This window comes from Zeugodacus cucurbitae, chromosome 2, assembly GCF_028554725.1.
Source record: "Zeugodacus cucurbitae isolate PBARC_wt_2022May chromosome 2, idZeuCucr1.2, whole genome shotgun sequence".
Classification (NCBI taxonomy): domain Eukaryota; kingdom Metazoa; phylum Arthropoda; class Insecta; order Diptera; family Tephritidae; genus Zeugodacus; species Zeugodacus cucurbitae.
Genome location: NC_071667.1, coordinates 76,081,190 through 76,101,096, shown reverse-complemented (window position 1 = coordinate 76,101,096; position 19,907 = coordinate 76,081,190). Strand labels below are relative to the sequence as shown.

Genomic DNA, 19,907 nt, shown 5'->3' with positions numbered 1-19,907 from the left:
GTGTTGTAGCATCGCTGCCGACAGAAAGCGGCTACATTCCTCATCTTCTTATAATGCATTTGCTGTTTTTTGCTCAGCTGAAGCCGCTCAGCGGCGACACTTTGCAGACCTACTTAGACTTATTCTCGTTTCACAAAGTACAAAGGCGACAAAAACTTGAATTGGCCATTTGTGATTGATTTGCCGATGATCATCAGCATGATTTGCTGATTTAGCGCGCCGCACTGCGCACCGCTCCGTTGGCAGCTAGCTGGTAAGTGACAGCTGGAGGCTGTAGCTATTTCTGTAACTAGCTAACGCTCCTCTCCACTCCACTCCACTCCCCTGTCTTCTGTGTTGTTCGGTGTTGGCGCGCAAATGCCTAAACGGTCTGACACTTGGCCGTCAATGTCAGTGCGATCGCATCGTTTGCCGATCTAACTAGCAACTCGTACCTACATTTGCAACAACAATACAACAAACAACAAAGCGGCACATAAAATGCATTCGCTGGACCCTCAGCAACAGTTTTGCTTTTCATTTTGCCATTTTTCCACATCTTATTTATTTATTTTCATTTTATTGCTTGTGTTACTTTTCTAATTCTATGCTGTGCCGTCGCGCCGCTGCTGCTGCTGCTGCTGCTGCTGTCGCCGGCTACAAGCCGCTGGTGTCAACTATGTCGTCCAACCGTGCAGCAACTATGCATGTAGGCAGTCCAGGCTCGCCGCAGCTAAAGGCCTATTGGCCTCCTCTCAGCAGTGTCTCGAAGACGCAGCGTTCAGCGGGCGGCAACCGCGGCGGGCAGCGAGTCTGTATTATGGGGTGAAAATCGCTCATTATGGTGGTAATAAAATAAATACTGTCAGTAATTATGAATGTGTGTGTGTGTGTGTGAACGCAGGCATGTTTTCTGCCATCAATGCGGAGAAATGTTATGGAATGCATGGCAAAAATAACAAAAACCACATGGAAAATCAATGACATAAATACTTAGCTGTTCTTAGGTGGCGACATTAATGTTTGCAAAACAACAACAACAGCAACAACTATTTATTTATAATGTTTTTCACTATTGCAGTTTTAACTGCTTACTTTTACAGTCTTCAAAGCGATCTTCGCATGCGCGTCCACCTATTTAGTATGGCTATAATTTGTGTGTGGTGTACTCATTTTGATTTGATGGAAATTATGTAGCGAGAGAATGTTCTTTAGTTGGAATAAAACATATTTATAATTTTTTAATAATATTCATTTTCACAAAAAGTTTACTTTTTTTGAGGAATTATCTACTACCAAGAACACTCAGTCATTTTTAACTTAGCATCCGGGGTTTCTCATGATCTCTTATGCACTTTTTTCATGCTCTCAAATTTGTACCACAGAACATGGAAATATTTTATCTAATGCCCATACCCTTCATAAAGTATTGCCAACTATTTCTAATAAATTTATCTATGCTATCGATTAAGTCCCATTTTCATTTAAAATTCTTATTTATTTTTCAAGAAAATGTCCTAATCCAAAAATTGTTTCATTATCATCACTGTTTCCATACCTATGAAAGTAATTTGCTCTCTGCGTACTCTGAGAATTTTCACAACACTAATTTGAGAGTATGTGTCAGAACTGTGGCAGTTAGGTCTCAGCAAAATTTATTCACTAATTCACGAGCTGTTCCAAAAATGGGAGAGATTCTATATATCTAAAGTAGGTTAAAACCAAATCTAGATCTTGGTAGACATTCAAGATCCATTGACTTTTATGAATTGACCAATATTTTAACATCAAGTGGCTCTTGCGAGATCTTAAATATAATACGTTGCCGTTCCCAAATAGCCATATACGGCTTTTCAAATTGTTTAGAATTTAATTTTTTCAGATATGATTTCTCTTCTTTTCTTCTACACAGGTCATATATCCACAATTCCAAATATTTTTTATCTATTATAGGAACGATATATAGACGGAGCTCTAAACACTATATGCACTCGGTTTGGCATAAACAAATAAGGCCTTTCCTACTTGGGTTGTTTGGAAATCACAAACTTTCCAAGGAGTCAGAGTGAGTCAGTCACGGAATCCGTTTCTGTATCTAATAAGAAACCATGACTAATACGATAGATTGGAGTAGTATAATTATTGAAGTATGCTGTGCGGCCTCGGAACGATGAGCTGTACGAGTTATACGATGACATTCACATAGTTCAGCGAATAAAAAAACAGCGGCCACGATGGCTATGTCATGTTGTCTCAATGGACGAAAACACTCCAGCTGTAAAAGTGTTCGATGCAGTACCCGCCGGAGGAAGCAAAGGAAGGGGAAGGCCTCCACTCCGTTGGAGGGACCAAGTGGAGTGCGACCTGGTTACACTTGGGATCTCCAACTGGCGCCGAACTGCGAAGGAGAGAGAGAAGTGGCGCAGTTTCGTCGATTCGGCCTATAGTCTATTGTGTCCTCGATAAATAGGACAGAAATTATCAATTTTTAAACAATAGAAGAAGAGTGAGAACTTTCTTGACCCTAGACCACTTTGGTCTTCAATACCCCAACATTTTATTATTTTAGTATAAGTTAGAACTAGAACCCATTCTACAATATAAGCTAGGTTTAACACACTTTCAAATCTTAGACAACCTCAAAATTACCAAAAAATTTTTATTAGAAGTTCAAATGAACCAGAGGTGTAAACTTTTGTTAAAAAATTCATAATTTTTCGTACAATTGACCGAAATTTAATTTTCTACATAAATTCTTATATAAATTTGTATTGCTTTTACGATATAAATTTGGTATAATGTTGTTCATTGTTGTTTCGTTTTTTTTTTATAAAATTTCAAAGATTGCAAATTCATCAAACAACAAAAAAGTGTGACAACATGTAGCATGCAACAATGTAGTAAACTGCAACTGCATTTTGTAGTTCGTGCGACACAATTCTATATACACAGCAACAACAAGCAGACAAACACACATAAGTGCTGCTGAACCTAGCTACAAAAGCTGTCTTGTCTTGATTTTGCCAACGCGAAAGGTCGTCGTCTAATTGAGATTAATATTTTATCAAGTTTCAAGTCACGATTGCGCGTTGCTAACCGCCACACGAGCATAAATCGCTGACATTATTATTACCTTAGGACTGCTTTGTTGCTCTTATTGTTGTTGTTTGTGAGTTAAATGACTGAAGTGCTTTGATTCTAAACTGTTTGCATAATTCCATACAGAATATTTATATAAGGTTCTTATTTATTTTTTGTGACTTTTCCAACGGCACAACCCACGCATGCGCCGCCACGGCAGTGACACTCCAACACCATGTCCGCCGTGCCTTTAAATTAATTAAGCCGCTTGCGGCTACTATGTAAGTTAGCTGCGGCATGCCCGATGCCCGTAGCGTTTCTTGTAATGCGATTATTTCAGATTATTGCCGAAACGTGCCGCACAAAGTTGGCGACACTAATACACACGCGCTGCTGAGCCACAGCATAAAGTTGGCTTTCAAATGATCTTCTGTTGAGCAAATTGAAATTTAATGGCAAGCCATGGGTATTTCAATTTGTCGCTTGACTTTTGGCGCGGACTGTTGCACACCTGCCACAAGAAAACTGCATGGCTACTCGTGCATCCACAAGCAGCAATCGCTGTCAAAGCAATGCGACTACAAATTAATATAATTTTAATTTTTATTTAAATGCAAGCATTCTTTGTTTGCTACCAGCGCGCTGTCACAGCGGCAGCAGTCATAGCCAGCAACAACAAGTGGCCGCCACTACAGCAGCCAAGGCCAACTAGTTGCAAGCCGAGCGCTACCTGATGGCAATCGCCAACTTGTGTGCCGCTCGTGCGATTTGCAACTAATCTAAATGCAAAAATGTGTGTATGGGGTGGTTCGAATGTAATGACTATTTCTTTTAAGAAAATGTAAGTTGGTACAACAAAAAATAAAATAAATTGCAAAAAAATAAAAACAAAATTATTGAAATATATAGAAATCTATTCTAACTAATTAGTTTGAAAAAATTTATTATGAAAATCCCTAGAGCTTGTAAACTGCAAAAATCTGTATACAAAGTATATTTTTTTTAATAATTTCCATGGTTGTTAAAAAAGAAGATTATTATAAACTTAGGATTTAGAAAACATAGCCAGGGTAGGGAAATCGGAATTATAAGGCAAAAATAATTACCGGAAGAGGTTGTGTCAAGCTCTTTTGTCCTTTTTCAGATTACAATTGCTCATGGTCGAACAATTTATAACCATACCAACTGAAAATTGAACCAGGAAGACTTTCGATTCGATCTGAATACTGATGCAGTCCGATTTCGTCCATATTGCTCACAAATAAACTGTGACAAGCGGTCCCTTATTTTTTGCCGTATGTTCCTACGACATTATTCGATACTTTTCCAATCGAACTACTCACTCATATTGAGTAATAGTGAAACCTCATTTAGCGTTTTTAAAGTAAAACTGGTCTAAAATCTGTTCAATGAAGCCTGGTAGCATTTAAGAGAGCGATTATACCACTTTAGTAAGGTAAACGAAGTAAGTCCGCATACTCTCTAATATCGAATTCAACTCTCCAACTTTGTTGTTGCTTTTACATGCAAAATGTTAGATAAGAGATCAGCGCTCAAGAGTAGCGAGCAGAAAAATGGCAAATCGAAGACGCTTGCTCCTTGCTTTTATAGCTATAATATGATTAAAGTAATCCATTTTGGATTCCAGATCTCTTATTAATTATAACTATTTTGACTCAAAATCTACACGAACTGCTGTTAAATTGATCGAGGTTCTGACATCTGTAGTACAGGATGACTTAGAATTAGAAAAGGTAGTGGTACACGTATTCTGAAACCGAATTCAAACCTTTGGACCACCCCGTTTATATTCATTCAGTATTTTTATTGTTTGTTGTAATATTTAAACCATCTAGAGTAAAAAAAATTGTATTATATTACTATAGTAAACACTGAACCACCCTATACATTCAAGTCGTACATATTCTCTGGCCCACTCCATTCTAATATGCAATTCAAATTTTCAATATTGATATATAATTGCATAAATAAACGAGTCTATTTGAATATGTTGATAAAAGCGTTCACCGCTGACACTGAAATGTTAGATTGGTAGAGCGCGTTGCAGGAGCGTTTCAGCATTTGCCAAAGGGAGCGGCGTACGATGCACTCAATGTACTCAGCATTAACAGACTAACTGTTAACTCGACGCGATATATTATAATAAAAGGTTTGGAAATCAATACTAATTGAACACTTCGGGCCGGTTTTATTACTTCACGCCACAATTTCCATTACCAAAGGCATTAAAATGTACAATAAAGTACATAAAAAAGAACAACAAATATTGTAACTTTATACTGGTTCTCTCTGCAATGCCGCGCTGCTTCTACGGTTTCAATTGCTTGTAGCTGTTCAAGGTTGAATTATAAATACAAGCCGAGTCTAATAATTCTTTGTTCAAACGTCAAACGCCAAATGGCAAACGCTGCTAATCGCTCGGCGTTACTTTGGCGCGCCGCGGTCGCTGGGTTGGGCTGGGTCAGTTGCTATTGCGCAGAACGTAGAAAAAACCAATTCCAGAACACAACACACAAAGTAATAAATAAAAGCATTGAAATTATAACAAATTGCTTTTACGTACGTACAACAACTAGCAGCAGCAACAACAACCAAAATAGCACTGGTACCATATAAATATTTATGTAAGCAGAATAAATGCAAAATAATCTTTCATTTATATTTTATGTATGTGGATCACTGACAAACGAACGAACGTTCTGAGCTGTGTTAAGAACGAAAACAAGTTGGCGCTCATACACACCTACACAACTACATGTGTAAATAAACACTTGTGTGTTCTTACTTGACAAAATGGTGTTGGCTTGATTTGTTGTTTTTTATACTATTTTATTTATTTTTTTTTTACCTTTTTTCATATTTATATTTTTTTCATTTTCTGTTCTTTATTATAATTTTTTGTTTTCTTTGTATTTATTTATCTCTTGTCTTTTGTATTGATTTAATATTCGTAGAGATCGCTTGTTAACGCGTACAAACCCATTTATTTGATCGTGCGCAAGCGCTTGATTTTATTATGCTCGTACTTTTATATTTTGTCTTATTTCTATTTTCACTTATTGCTGTTGTGTGTTGTTGTTGTTGCTGGTGGGTGTCTCAACAAACTGGATTTCATAATAGCTATGTTCTGAGTTTACACTTCTAAACCACAATACATATTTTACTTTACGAGCTTAAGTACGTACAGCTGTGCTCCGACAAATAAAGTTGTTACTGAGCTAGATGCATCACAAAAAAATTAAATAATTTAATAATAAAATTGAAAATAGAAATAAAATTTTATACAAAAATCACTTTAATCTCTCTTCTATTGTCTCTTCTATGTCTGGAGTTTTAAAAAGTCGAGTAACATATTCTGGTAAAGTTATAATTGGTTGGTGGTGGATCTCTTCGCTTCTCAAAAAATCTTCAATTTTACACATTTCTAAACCTATTTGGATTTCCACTCATATATTATTAACTCGTATTTCGGATTTCGCATCAATTTTCTTGTAAAATGTTTTTAAGTGCATTATTTTTTAATAAGTGGCAACGCTGTTTAAAAATCAGTTCAATAGTATAACTTCTAAACCCTGTAATAACTCATCTTTCTTACAAATATTGTTGAGGAATGTTTTTTAAATGGCAACACTCCACGGAAAACTATTTTCAATTATAAGCTTCTGTAAACTGTTTGGATTAATATCCACATTCTAATAACTCGTTGGATCAATATTTCTATTTTATTAGCTCGTTTTTGGCTATACCAGTGAACCTATAAAAAATTTGGCAATTTTCGTGAATTTTTTTTTAAAGAAAGTAATCGATCGAATGTTTCGAAAGTTTTTGGACATATAAGGTATATTTTCTGCAATATTTTAACATTTTTTTTTTACAAAAATATTGAAAAATAACGGAGTTATGTGCAGTCTTAAAAGGTACCAAAAAAAAAAAGTTTCCCAACTGCTGACATGATTCCGGCCGAATGAGTAGTTGAAACAATAACATTCAAAAAGAGTATTATAGCTGAGTTATGAAATTTGAAAAATATCAAAAATTGACAAAATGGCGTAGTTCTGAAAAAAATTTCGCTATAGCTGCTTATACCTGCGGGCGGTCGCTCTTTAGAACGCTACCATTCAAAAACTATTCAAGCTACGATCTTACCGATAAAATAAAAAAAAAATATATATTTTGAAAATGTCACACTGGTATAGCCCCGTAAGTACATTTGTTCTTAATAAGTAGCAACACTGCTAAAATATTTTTTTAAATTTAAACCTTCTATCTATTTAGATCTATGTTTCTCTTTCTTTCTTATATATATTTTAGTTTGAAAATTTTTTTAAGTGGCAACTCTCCTCGGAAAAATATTTTCAGTTATAAGAATTTTGTAACTCCTTTGGTTTAATATCCATATTCTAATAACTCATTAGATTAAATATTAGTATATTTGTTTTCCGTATTGATTCTTTCACGTATAAACTTTTTTAAGTGACAAAGCGCCCCACAACTTATTCCCAACTGAACATTTTTACTTTGAAAATTTTGTATTATTATAATTCGTAGATTTTATTATTTATATATACATACATATATATTTTTATACATATTTTGTTGAAGTAAAAAATTAAAAGAAGTGCAACCATCATCAAAAATATGTTAAATTGTCAGCTTTTTTCAACCTTTACAGATGCTTTTAATGCTTTTCTATTTTTAAAAATTTGTTGTTTTAAATTTTGAAACAGTTGGCAACCTACGTATTAAGCAAATAGAGTACATTTTACACAGAATTTAAAAAAAATTACAAAATTGCAATAATTTTATACTCAACATCTCCTTATCCACAAATTTTATATCATTTACATTTTCTATTCCATTCATTCCAGTAATCACCTCAACAATAAGTTTATAACAAACAACTAATTTTCATTTCGAATTCAAACAATTTGCAATTTAAATCGCAACAATTATTTCTTCATAAATTTCTCTATTTGCAAAACTCGGAAAATCCCATAAATAATAAGCGTCATTCAATTTTAATTAGCCGAGTTGCGCTCCCTATTTTCTTCGACTGCATTGTTCGGATTTTTGCTCTCAATTATGGTTGCATTCTTAATATATTCCAGCCTCTCATACCTACACACACACACTCGTGCGAAAAACTGCGATTAGTTGCCTCTGTATAGATGAGCAACTCATCAACACAGATGACTAACTATAGTAATTGATTGCATAAATCTATTGATTCGCTTGCACTCAAGTAAAGGGATTTCCAGCAGAAAAATGAATTCTGCGTTACACAGCACAACAAAGGGAATCCGTAGTATTTTTATCTTATAATCAAGTTAAAAATAGATTTTCCGCTCAGCGGCTTTTTGATAAAAACCGATATCTCATAGTTAAAACGGGAATTTTTTCAATTCAAATACATTTTGGGATTTTGTGGAGTTAAACAGATATTTGTATACACACAAGTTTATATACTTGTATATAAATTTATGTATTTTTCAGTTACATATTTGTTTTCGGTTCCATGTTGCTCATAATTTAGAGGCAGTATTGCATATTGTTTTTGTATTTATGACTTCATTTCCACTATATAAATTATATACTATCTTGTAAATAAAATTGAGTTAATTTTAATCTTTAATCACCCCTATTGCGAGTGTCGACTGTTAGTAGATAATCGACTACTGAGTGATTGTCGACAACAGGTGCTGTTGTAAGTGTATATCAGGCGCTCAACCATCGACTGTGAATGCTTTTCAATCGCTCATTTATAGACAAAATTTTTTCAATCGTTAGAAAATTTTGATATTTGTCGTTCAAGTTACACAATAGCAAAATAATGTATAATCGACTCAATCGCTGGAGTCTTTTCTACTGCCAGTCGACACTCGCAATAGGGAACAATAATTCTGATAATCTTATATTTTTGAAAATAATTTCAAAACTTGTTTTTTCATTTCAATATTATTGAATATGTCATCAATAAGTTATAATTCTTAATTACTATAACTCGAAACCTTGGAAATTTACCGAGAAATATGAAACCTAAAATTTAAGTAGCTTTAATTTGGTACATAATTTGTTTTATCCAATTAAATTAATATTTTTGGTGAAAACTGAATAGTTTCGAAAACAAAAACATTAGAGTTGCCAACTAGTCTGGATATTTATGTTATTAATTAAACTTAGAAAATTTATAAATCATAAAATATTTTTTTTTAGGGTTTCCATACACCGTTTTTTCCAAAATACTAATTTATAGTATATTTTACAATTACTTTCAAAAACATTTATATAACAAAAATTTTAGCTATTAGGATTGCCATAATAAGTTAATTTTAAAAATAAACATTCGAGTGGCCAACTTGTCTAGAAATTGATTTTTTAGGGTTGCCATATCCTTTTTAAATGAAAATTTCAAAACTTAATTTTTCTATTTTTCAAAATGCTTATTTATAGTACATATTATAATAATTTTCCAAAAAAATAATACACCAAAAATTTTAAATATGGATTATGGTTGGAACTATTTGAGCTAAATTAATAAAAATAATGTTATTGCATTTTTTTTTTTCAAAAAATATATATAAAAAAAAGGTTTTAAGGCTTTAATTGTGAAAGATTGCCACATATTTATTAGTAATATTTCATTACATTTTTTTTTTGGTAAACGGATTTTTCATTATTTAATTATTTTATTTAAATATTTATATTAAATTTGAGATATTTTCGTATAAAATATAACATTTCATTAGATTTATGTGCTATAAATAATTTTTTCTCAAAAAGGGTTGCTAACAGTTTCAAATATAAACTAATTTTATAAATTTAAATCATCAAGCAGACAAACCATCTATATTTACTCATTAATAAAGGTTTTTCTATACTTTTATAATTTTTTTTTATTTTTTAATTGGTCATAAAATTTTGTTTAGATTTTATGTACACAAATAAATACCTATGTGCTCGTAATCACCAATTATTTCTCGAATAAAGTTACCAACAACATTTTTAATACATTTAACTTAATAAAGCGCATACCAAAAACAAAGCCAACAACAACAACACTTGCACACAAACCAACATATAATGGTAGCCAGCGCTGATTTTATGCGCTGATAGGGACAGATACTTAAATGCGAGTACTTAACTTGCGTCAGTTTATGATTGAGCATAAAGTTTTGCATACAAAATGAGTGCAATGCGCTACAAAATAATGAACGCTGCAAAAAAAAGTGGCATAAAAGCGCGCGTTGTCACAGCCAGGCAAACGCCTACAGAATTAGAAGCGAACGCAAGCCAGTGTTTGCGAATATACAAAAATCCAAAAACAAGCAAGAGAAGGAGCAGAAGCAGCATAGAGGCATTCAGCGCTTAGAACGCATTCAAATGCGCAGCAAGCGGTCGTGTGGCCGAGCGCACGGCGACTGGCACTGTCAACACGCATGCGCACGTGACGGCCGGAGCTGCGCTGCACTGGGCTGTCAATAGACGCGACGAGAAAGGCACAACCCTTCACCAGGCAGCCGGGCAATGCCTGCTGGTACTTAAGGCAAATACTTATGTTTGCTTGCTATCAGCCACTGCCCAGGCATATCTCTGTCCGAGTATGAAATGGTGTGTTTTCCTGCGGCCGGTGACGTGCACATAAATTACTTGGACATTTGTGAGCTGTTTGTTCTTTATTTTATTACTATGTATAAAGACTTTTTTTGCTTTACTACTGCTTACCATTTACCCCGCGGCCTTCGCTTAGGGCTAAGCAAGCTAGTTGGTGCTATTGTTATTGTTGTTGTTGTTGTTGTTTTTCTTTTAAGACACTATGCGTGGCTTTGCGTTTGTTGTGCAATGCTTTGCGCATATTTCATTTGAAATTGCCACTATCAAAGGCGTAGCGATGATTCACGTGCGAAGGAGCCAAAGACACCACTCGTCATCCAAAGACCTTCAGAAAACAACAAACAAAAACCACACGCTTAAAGGCAAAATAGAAAACTGGCATTAAATGGCAAAAAGAAAAACAATAGCACAACGCAACGCTCAAGAATGTGCATAATAATTTTTTCCACTATCTCAGGTCTTCATATATGTATATTTCCAACTTCAACTAACAAAATGTATTAAAATCACGCAGTTTTTCTGCTTTTTCGCCATTTTCAATTACTAAGTATGCTATTTGTCAGTCTGGTTTCTGCGGCCGCAAATGACCATCGAGCGCGCTGTTGGAATTAATGAATTTCAAATTAAAATCGTATATTTCAATTTCAACCAAAATCAATGAAATTAGCGCAGAGTTGAGCGAAGCGCAAACGAAAGACTTAAGCAGCGAACTTGTTTGGCTTTGACTGGGTGAGTGAGTGTGTGTGGTGGTTGGCTGACGTTGTACTATGTGTTTTGAAAGGGGAATGTAAAAGGAATTTATGTGCTGATTATATGATTTATGAAAAGCGTAAACATATTTTGGTGTTGGGTAAAGTGGGCGTGGTCTTTTAACTCAGCAAACAAATAAACACTAAAAAGCTGTCAGAACGAATATATTTTTCTTAAGCCAATAATACTACTTCTTAAGATATTTATTGCGAATCAGTTACGGGAAATTAAAAAAAAATAACATAAACTCAAATTTGAAATATTTCAGGGTCTATAATCCAAAAATTAGTGTGAAAGAAAAATTACGATCGATTTAAAAATACATCATATCTAAAGCAGCTAGTAAATATAAAATATTTTTTAAGATAAAAAAATCACTTCTGCTTTTGAGTTGAAACCCTTAACTAACCATATAAAAAAATTGTTAAAAATAATCAGCACCCTGTATTAGTTTTATTCTAATATCAACACCAATTACATTGAAATCACATTATTATAAAAATGAACTAAATATATTCAACTTTTATTGTTTAAATTCTAATATACTAAAAAATATATATAAATTATATAATTCATAAATAATTAAAGTAGTTCTTTAAATTGTTTAAATTTAAATAATTTTTCCATAGAAATAGTTTTAGGCAGCACCTAATGGAGTCAATTAGCAAACTTACTTACTAATTTACATAATTAAACCATTCACTAATTCAATCGACTAAATATTTACAATAGCTGCTAGTAATTTTCTAATTTACTTCATTAAGAGATGCCTACAATAAAGGCTGAAGACTCATAGGCCTACGAATTAAATTCAATTCCTCATCAACTCAATTAAAAAATTGTATCAAATAACTATAGACGTAGAACACTTGGTAATTAAGTAAATTAAACTTTTTTCTAAATTAAAAATCTATATCCACAAAGCAACATTGATATAGACGACTTTCTTCCAGACTCAATTCAAACGGCATGTGAAGCTATTTAAAACAATTACAAATCATTCAATAATTGACTCAGTTAAAATGCTCTAAAGTAGATTGGCAGACTATTTGCGTACTCAATTAAGCCATTCACTAAATTAAACTAGAAGCCTACAAAAATACTTATAATTCATTTACTAATCGACTACATTAAAAGGCTTCAAGAGATTTACTTACTACTTGACTTAGTTAAAGGGCTGAAATAAAGGGCTGTGAAACGTCTATAATTACATCGATGGATCATTTGCTTATTTCCCTACTGACAAAATAATATAAAGTATCAGAAACCTACATATATACTTTTAATGCATTTCCTAATCGAATATATTAAGCGGCTGTGAGAAAAAGCTATAAGGCAATAGCATATTGACTAAACTAAGGAGTTTTTAAAACATCTTCAATCAAGGAATTGACTAAACCTTAGAGCCTTTTAGAATATCTACAAGTATATGTATGTATAATATATTTATGGATCACTGATCTAATGACGTAATTAAATCGTTCATTAATTGACTCTATTAAAAAAAAGTGTGACACGCCTATAAGTATATTGATAGTTTATCAATGCTTATTTGTTATTTGCTCCATTCAGCCATTGAATAAATTAAATTAGATGCCTACAAATATACTTAACACTTGTTAATGAACTCAATTAAAGACTCAGTTTCAGTGGTAAGCCTACACTACACTAAAAATCTGTTTACAATACTACAAAGACTAAATATAGATGGCTTTTTGTATCAACTATTCGTAAACACTTGCTTCCTCAATCAATTAAATAACAATATAAAACAACCATTAAGCTTCAATGTCATACCACTTGTAGCAAGCATAAATTAATTTACAATGTTTACATTTTCTATCGCTACCCATTTGACGTAGCTAAAACTATGCTTTTAACATACCTCCCGCCTTGTCCTGTTTGCGCCATATTGCGCACTAAATTAGATCACTATGGAAATTCCACAGAACTTCCTGCTTTGCCATTACGCTGGCGACGAACAAACGCTGCGATTGTTATTGGTGTGAAACAGAAAAACCGAAGAACGCTGCACGTTTTCCAAGCGTTCACACAACGGGACAGGGCAAAGTAACACTTTATATTTCGTGTTCTAAATCTCTGCTGCTAGTCTAAAGCAAAGTTAACGTAACGAATTGAGGCAAGCGACAATTGTGGCTGGCAATCAAGTTATAAACAGTTGTGAGCTTTAACTCAACCATTATGTAAATAGGCAAACAGCAAATCATTGGTGATTGTTGTTTTGCAATTTCTATATTTCTCTACTGTCATTCTGCTACGGCCGCTGCTGGTGCTTTTGCGCCTCGACACCTGTCAATGTTGCAGCTAATAAATTCTCAATTCGCAACTCGAAAACGTCATAAATCGAATAGGAATTTTTTTCTTAAGCGATCGCACACAATACCTCTCATTGTGTACAATATTTATGCGACGACTGACAGGCGCAAACGCACAGGCGGACGAACGGACGGACGAACGAACGAATGAAGCGGGACTGTAAGTCTCTGCTGCTGCTGCTGAGACGGTCGTGTCGCAAAGTTATTTTTAGAAATTCAAATCAATTAATTTTCCCGCACAATTGACACATACTGCCACTATTGGTTGTTGTAGTAACACATTTTGTTGTTGTTGTTGTTGGTATTTGTTTAACAACACGAATGTGTTGGCAAAAAACAACAACGTATGGCCACAGTTCACGGCATAACCAACCAACTTATCTGCCCACAATCATTACTCCAATTACCAGCTGCCAGCAGTCAGCAGCCAACAGCGTCTGACGTGTTGTTGTAAAATCCCAGCGCTTACATTTTCCAGCGTTTGGGTTATTCTATATTCGCGCAGTTGTTGTTGTTGCATTGCTAATTCTAAAGCGTTTCAATTCGATTTCGAATTTATTTTTATTTATTTTCAATTTTTTCCACAATAAAAAATGTAATAACTTCGTGACTAGTTGTCGGCATTTACATATTTATGTCTGCATTTTAATACACAGCACAACAACAACAACACAAACGAACACATATATCGCATGTATAGCATATGAAGTGAATTCGCGCATATAAATTTCAAACAATGTTCGTATAAAATTGCCAGCGCCGTCGGCGTTAACTCGCATGCCACATACATGTTTGCATGTAGCTACTTACATACATATCTGTATATATATGTATATATGTATATGAGTAACTGTGTCCATTCTCATGTACACTTAGAACTTCGCTCGCTTGCTTTTGCTGCTCACGCCTAGTCAACTCGAACTCAAACTGGCTTGGCGTTGGAAAACCCCGAATCAGTTTTAAAAAATCGGCCGCTGGCAACTGCTAAACAAACACTAACGACAACAACAACACTAGTGTAGTGTTAATAGCGTAGAGTATGTGTGTTACGGTTATAAAATGTTGAACAAATTTATAAAACGTTAGCCTCTGGATTACCAGTGTTGGGTAATTATACTGAGAACCAAAAAGAACTTAATTACAATTATGTAATGTAATTCATGATAACCATTACTGAATTGTGGTAATTATGTAATCTAGATTGAAATTATCATAATTAATTATACATTACTGTAATGTAATGGTAATCGTACTATTCAGGATTATCATAATTAAAATTGTAATTAAGTAATCTAAACGTTATTTTCATTAGTGAAAATATGAACCATTAAATATTTAAGTACATGTATGCAATTGTAATCGTACTATTTATGATTACCATTACTATATTATAAACCAGAAATGAAACGTAATCGTAATTCTCATGATTATCTACCATATATTATTTAATTACATTTATGTAATCATAATGGTAATTTTATTGAAATTGTAATTAATTTTGATTACCATTACTGAAATTATAAACCAGGAAAGAAAGGTAATCGTAATTCTCACGATTATCATTAATGAGAATATAAACCAAAAATTATTTAATTACATGTATGTAATCATAATGGTAATTTTAATGAAATTTTAATTTAGTAGTCTTAATATTGATTGCCATTACTGAAATTGTAAACCAGCAATAATTCGTAATCGTAACTGTCAAGATTATCATTACTGAAATTATAAACTTTTGAGTTTTAATTACATTTCTGTAATCATAATGGTAATTTTCACTTTTATCATTACTGAAATTGTAATTGCATAATCTTAATCGCAGTATTTATGATTATGATTATTGAAAATATAAATCAATAGTTATTTAATCAGAATGAAGTAATTATAATCGTAATTTTCATGATTACCATTACCAAATTTATAATTAAGTAATCTTCATCTAAATTTCGTTATTACCTTTACAGAAATTGTAAACCAGAAATTAAACGTAATGATAATTTTCTTGATGACCATTATTTAAATACGTAAATTGTAATTATGTTAATTATTGAATTACTATTATTTAATTGAATTCGATACTCAGCCTGTAAATGTTTTTTTTTTTTAATTTGTGTGAACTCCGCCCACTGTGCGGCGCATTGGATATGCTTCTCAGGGCGCGCATTAGCAACGCAAAAAAAAATACACAAAATCAATTATATTATAAATAGATATGAAAAAATATAGAATAAAACGTAAACACACACACCGCTCCTTAAATCAAAATAGAATTAATAAAATAACCATAACAACAATAGTGAGCGCTTAGTTTTGATTTCTAGCTTTCAGTTCAAGCTTATGCTGCTCAGTGATTGAGCGCTTTTCCACGAAACTCTTAAGAACAAAGCGCACAGAACATTGAGCGGCGTCAATAGTTTGAAAGCCAGACTAGAAGATACAAACTAGTTCTAGCATGAAATGCAATTTTTGCAGCGCCAAGCTTTATTGCTTACGCCTTGCTCTGCTGTTGCGCGGAAATTCTAAAAATACAAGCTTCATTGCAGCACATTTTGAGCGCTTAGCAATGCAATTCGACTTCAGTTGACACTGCGAGCTTTCGGCGCTTGCATTTGCGCTCACATTGCACCCTTTAGTGCACAGAACTGCTCAGTGCATGCGAGTACTCACGATGGAACGATGCACACACGAACCAACACACGAGCGCCTCTGAGGGTTTTATCGCTTTGATGGGGGTGTTTTTGAGCAAATCAAAATGTGTGAAAGCCCACAGCTTGCACAAATGCATTTTCGTTTGGGAATTTTCTCTGAGTCGCCGCGTGCACACAGATCGCACCCGATCGTTGTGGCGTCATACCAGCCAACACGCTAACGGCGCGATTTGCATTGCTAAGCGTTTTGGAAAATGGCAGCTAAACAGTGAGGTAAAGCGTACGCTTTGGAGTTTGGCGCAGAAATATTTAGCGCTGTCTTAGAAGCTGTAGCGACTAGTTTTAGAATGACGCGCTTTGTTGACGGTATGCTCAGCGGCATTCGCTCCGCCAATGGCCAAACTGTATGATTGATCTGATTTCGATGGAAACGTACGCGGAAGTCAAGGCTGTGGTTATCGCGCACATTTTGCTCATACAACTCAATTAAAGTGGCTAGATATATTGTGATAAAAATAGATTTGCTTTCAAAATCAAAACGAAAAAATAGCGTTTTAATAAAAGTGAGTGTGCTTGATTGAAATTTGAATGGCACTTTATAGTGAACGATTAAGATTTTATAAGCTTAAATTTAGAAAAATACATTAACTGTGCTTTTGCTAAGCGATCTTCTACAATAAATTCTTTCTTCCGCTCGCCTCATTGCAGTTAACTCAAAGCAATTGCTTGGCGCCACCCAACACAGTGCCCCATCTACAGCTGTCACCAACTACTGGTACACACACAACAACGCCGATGCAATCATCCGCTCAACTCTCGCTTTCACTCAAAGTGGAACCAGCAGTTTCCGCCAACGCATTTCTCGAACCGCCATCCAACTCATCCGCGTCCACGTCCTCTGCGCCGTGCGCGTCCACCTACAACGATCCTTTCGCCGCCTATGCCGATAACTTCGATCTATCACTACTACCTCAGGATTGTGCTCAACAAACAAACGGGAATATACCCACTATTGTTTATCAATTTGGTTGCAATACACAACCCACAACACCAACAACATTATCCCCAGCTTCCGTGCCGTTCCATAACTTATTAACGCCACCACAGATTAAAGTCGAGCAAGCTTGGTCGTTCGGTTCCACTATCTCCCTGCCGGAGGAGTTCAAGCGTGAGCCACAAGCGTCACCGATGCTGAAATCAGCCAATCAATTGATACCACCACCACCGTATCCGCATATTTATCCCTCTCCGCAATCGAGTCCCGCACAATCGGAATACGGTTTTCCGCAAACACAATTTGCCGGTTGTTTCGAGTCGCTGAGCTCCTCGTTGAGCTCGTCGCGTTCATCTCTACACACCACATCGCCATATCCCTCGCTAGATGCCTGCAATATTAAACAAGAGTTGCATATCCTGCCACCATCGCCGCCCGAATCCAATTGTGAAGCACCGTCGCCGCATTCATCGTGGCCCGATATCAAGTCGGAACCGCTCGATGCTGATGTGGAGACATTGATCGATCTGAATATGTTGCTCGATAAGAAGGAATTCTCTAGCACAGCTTATACCGATTACAATAACAGCAACAGCGAATGTCATTTGAAGCCGGCTGCAGCGATGCCAGTACAACAACATCAGCAGCAGCAACAACAACAACAACAGCAAAAAAGTCAAGATCAACAAATGCTACGTGAGTTCTTTGAAGAAAACCATTTCCCCATGGGTTGTAGTATGCATGAAGTTGGTGACAATATCGAACAAGTGATCTCAATGGCTCTCGAGGATACGAAGAGCTTGGCCGTGGAGACCTGCGCCAAACTGCAGATATCACAAGGTAAGTCAGAAGTTTAAGTTTAGTTGTCTACAAGATATGTCGGGATAATATCAAATCTCATAAAGAAATGGTCCTTTGCATCAGTCAACAATGGACTTTATATCCCGATATTTATTCACGAAGCTTTTTAAGATTATTAGAAAGTTTTATAAATATGAAATTTACGAAAAAGTCCTTAAGAACTATCAACCATAAATTTAACGAAATATCCAGGTGAACTATAATTCCATGAGCAAACAATTTGGATTATATTTATTGGGCTTTACATAATGTGGTCCTAATAAGGTCGATTTATATTTATTAGATCATCATAGAAAAATGAGGAGATCATGAGATCTCGTCCTTTTCCGAAAGTTTTGAAGATCTGTTTACTCGAAAGCTGCCTGCCTCTATTTTGTGCTCTCTCTTTTATGGAAGAATCGTGTCTAACTGTTCTGGTTTCATTTCAGATCCCTGCGATTGGTCGGTAACTCAAGCACACTCTTGGCTACGTTCCACAGTAGCACAGTTCAAATTGCCAGAAATCGAAGATTTGGAGGCGAAATTCCCGGAAACTGGTGCAGCACTGATATTGCTCAGCGAGGAAGAATTCAAGCGACGAGTGCCAGAGGTGAGTTAAAACCGAAAACATTATCGATTAACTACTAAATACGAAAAAAGAAATTACGAAAAGTCGATCTATCGATAAATACAAAAATATTTTATTTATTTATCGATAAATGCAAATGAAGCTATTAGGGCCAATAATAACTTTCGATAACACACATTGTACTCAAAGCAAATTTTGATTGCGCAATCGCAACTGGCTCACTAAGCTGTCCCTTGTGTTAAGTAGAGCACAAGAAAATAAAGAAAGATGCAAGGTAGCTTTTCCATTATAACCGCTCGCATGTGTGCGATACCGTAAATGCCGTAAACTTTAATATGCATTTGCCCCAAAAATACAGTTACAGCGAGTTGGACCACAAGTCGGGCGGGCGGGCAGTTGAAGACACATTCAATGATGCTTAGTGCGGTGGACAAAAGACGCAGAGGAAAGACGACTACTTATCACCAAGAGACCCACAAACAGCAACAAAAGAGTTGAGAAAAAAATGTATAAAAATAATGAAAGAAAGACTTGCCGAAGTGGTCGCACGAAAAATTCCAAATACTACTCATATAACAAATACGAATGGGTTACAAAATCAAGGGGCCAAAAATTTAATTTTGCACAAAAATGGACAGTTTAAAATTAAACAAATAACAAATAGTGTTGGCAACAACAAACCCCGAGCGAAGAGGAGGCGAGAGAATTGAAGAAACATGTTTCGTAACTGCGTTGACGTCATTTTCATAAACGCCGGACAGACAAACACACACACACACACACAAGCAGTGAAGAAGCAGCGCTCGCGCCTAAAAGCCATAATTAAACTAAAACAACAACAATGACAGCGCAACGGTAAGGTGCTGCAGACGCCAACAACAACAACTACAAACTTACCAACGATTAGTAAGCTTTTAACGCAAGTGAGCGGTGCGCCAAGTGATCGAGTGACTAGTTAAAAGTCATAACAACAGCAACAACAACAAAAATGTGTTAAATTTATTTTTGGACTCACCAAATGGCAGATCAGCAAGAAAGGAGGAAGACTACATAGAGTG

At 35.0% G+C, this 19,907-nt stretch overlaps 1 protein-coding gene across 2 annotated transcripts in view; it reads left to right on the top strand.

The window, feature by feature from the left end:
* The window catches only part of LOC105211323 (DNA-binding protein D-ETS-4), a 31,617-nt gene that overhangs the window by 5,666 nt on the left and 6,044 nt on the right, over window positions 1-19,907 (top strand). Inside the window, exons 1-3 of one of the 2 annotated variants that reach the window (XM_029039653.2) lie at window positions 15,898-16,989; window positions 17,135-18,260; window positions 18,710-18,870. In XM_029039653.2, coding sequence (XP_028895486.2) covers window positions 17,222-18,260; window positions 18,710-18,870 — 1,200 coding nt within the window. In that variant the 5' untranslated portion in view covers window positions 15,898-16,989; window positions 17,135-17,221. Of the gene's footprint in view, window positions 1-15,897; window positions 16,990-17,134; window positions 18,261-18,709; window positions 18,871-19,907 lie in introns of those variants that run through there. The other variant, XM_011182676.3, reaches the window with a different exon arrangement.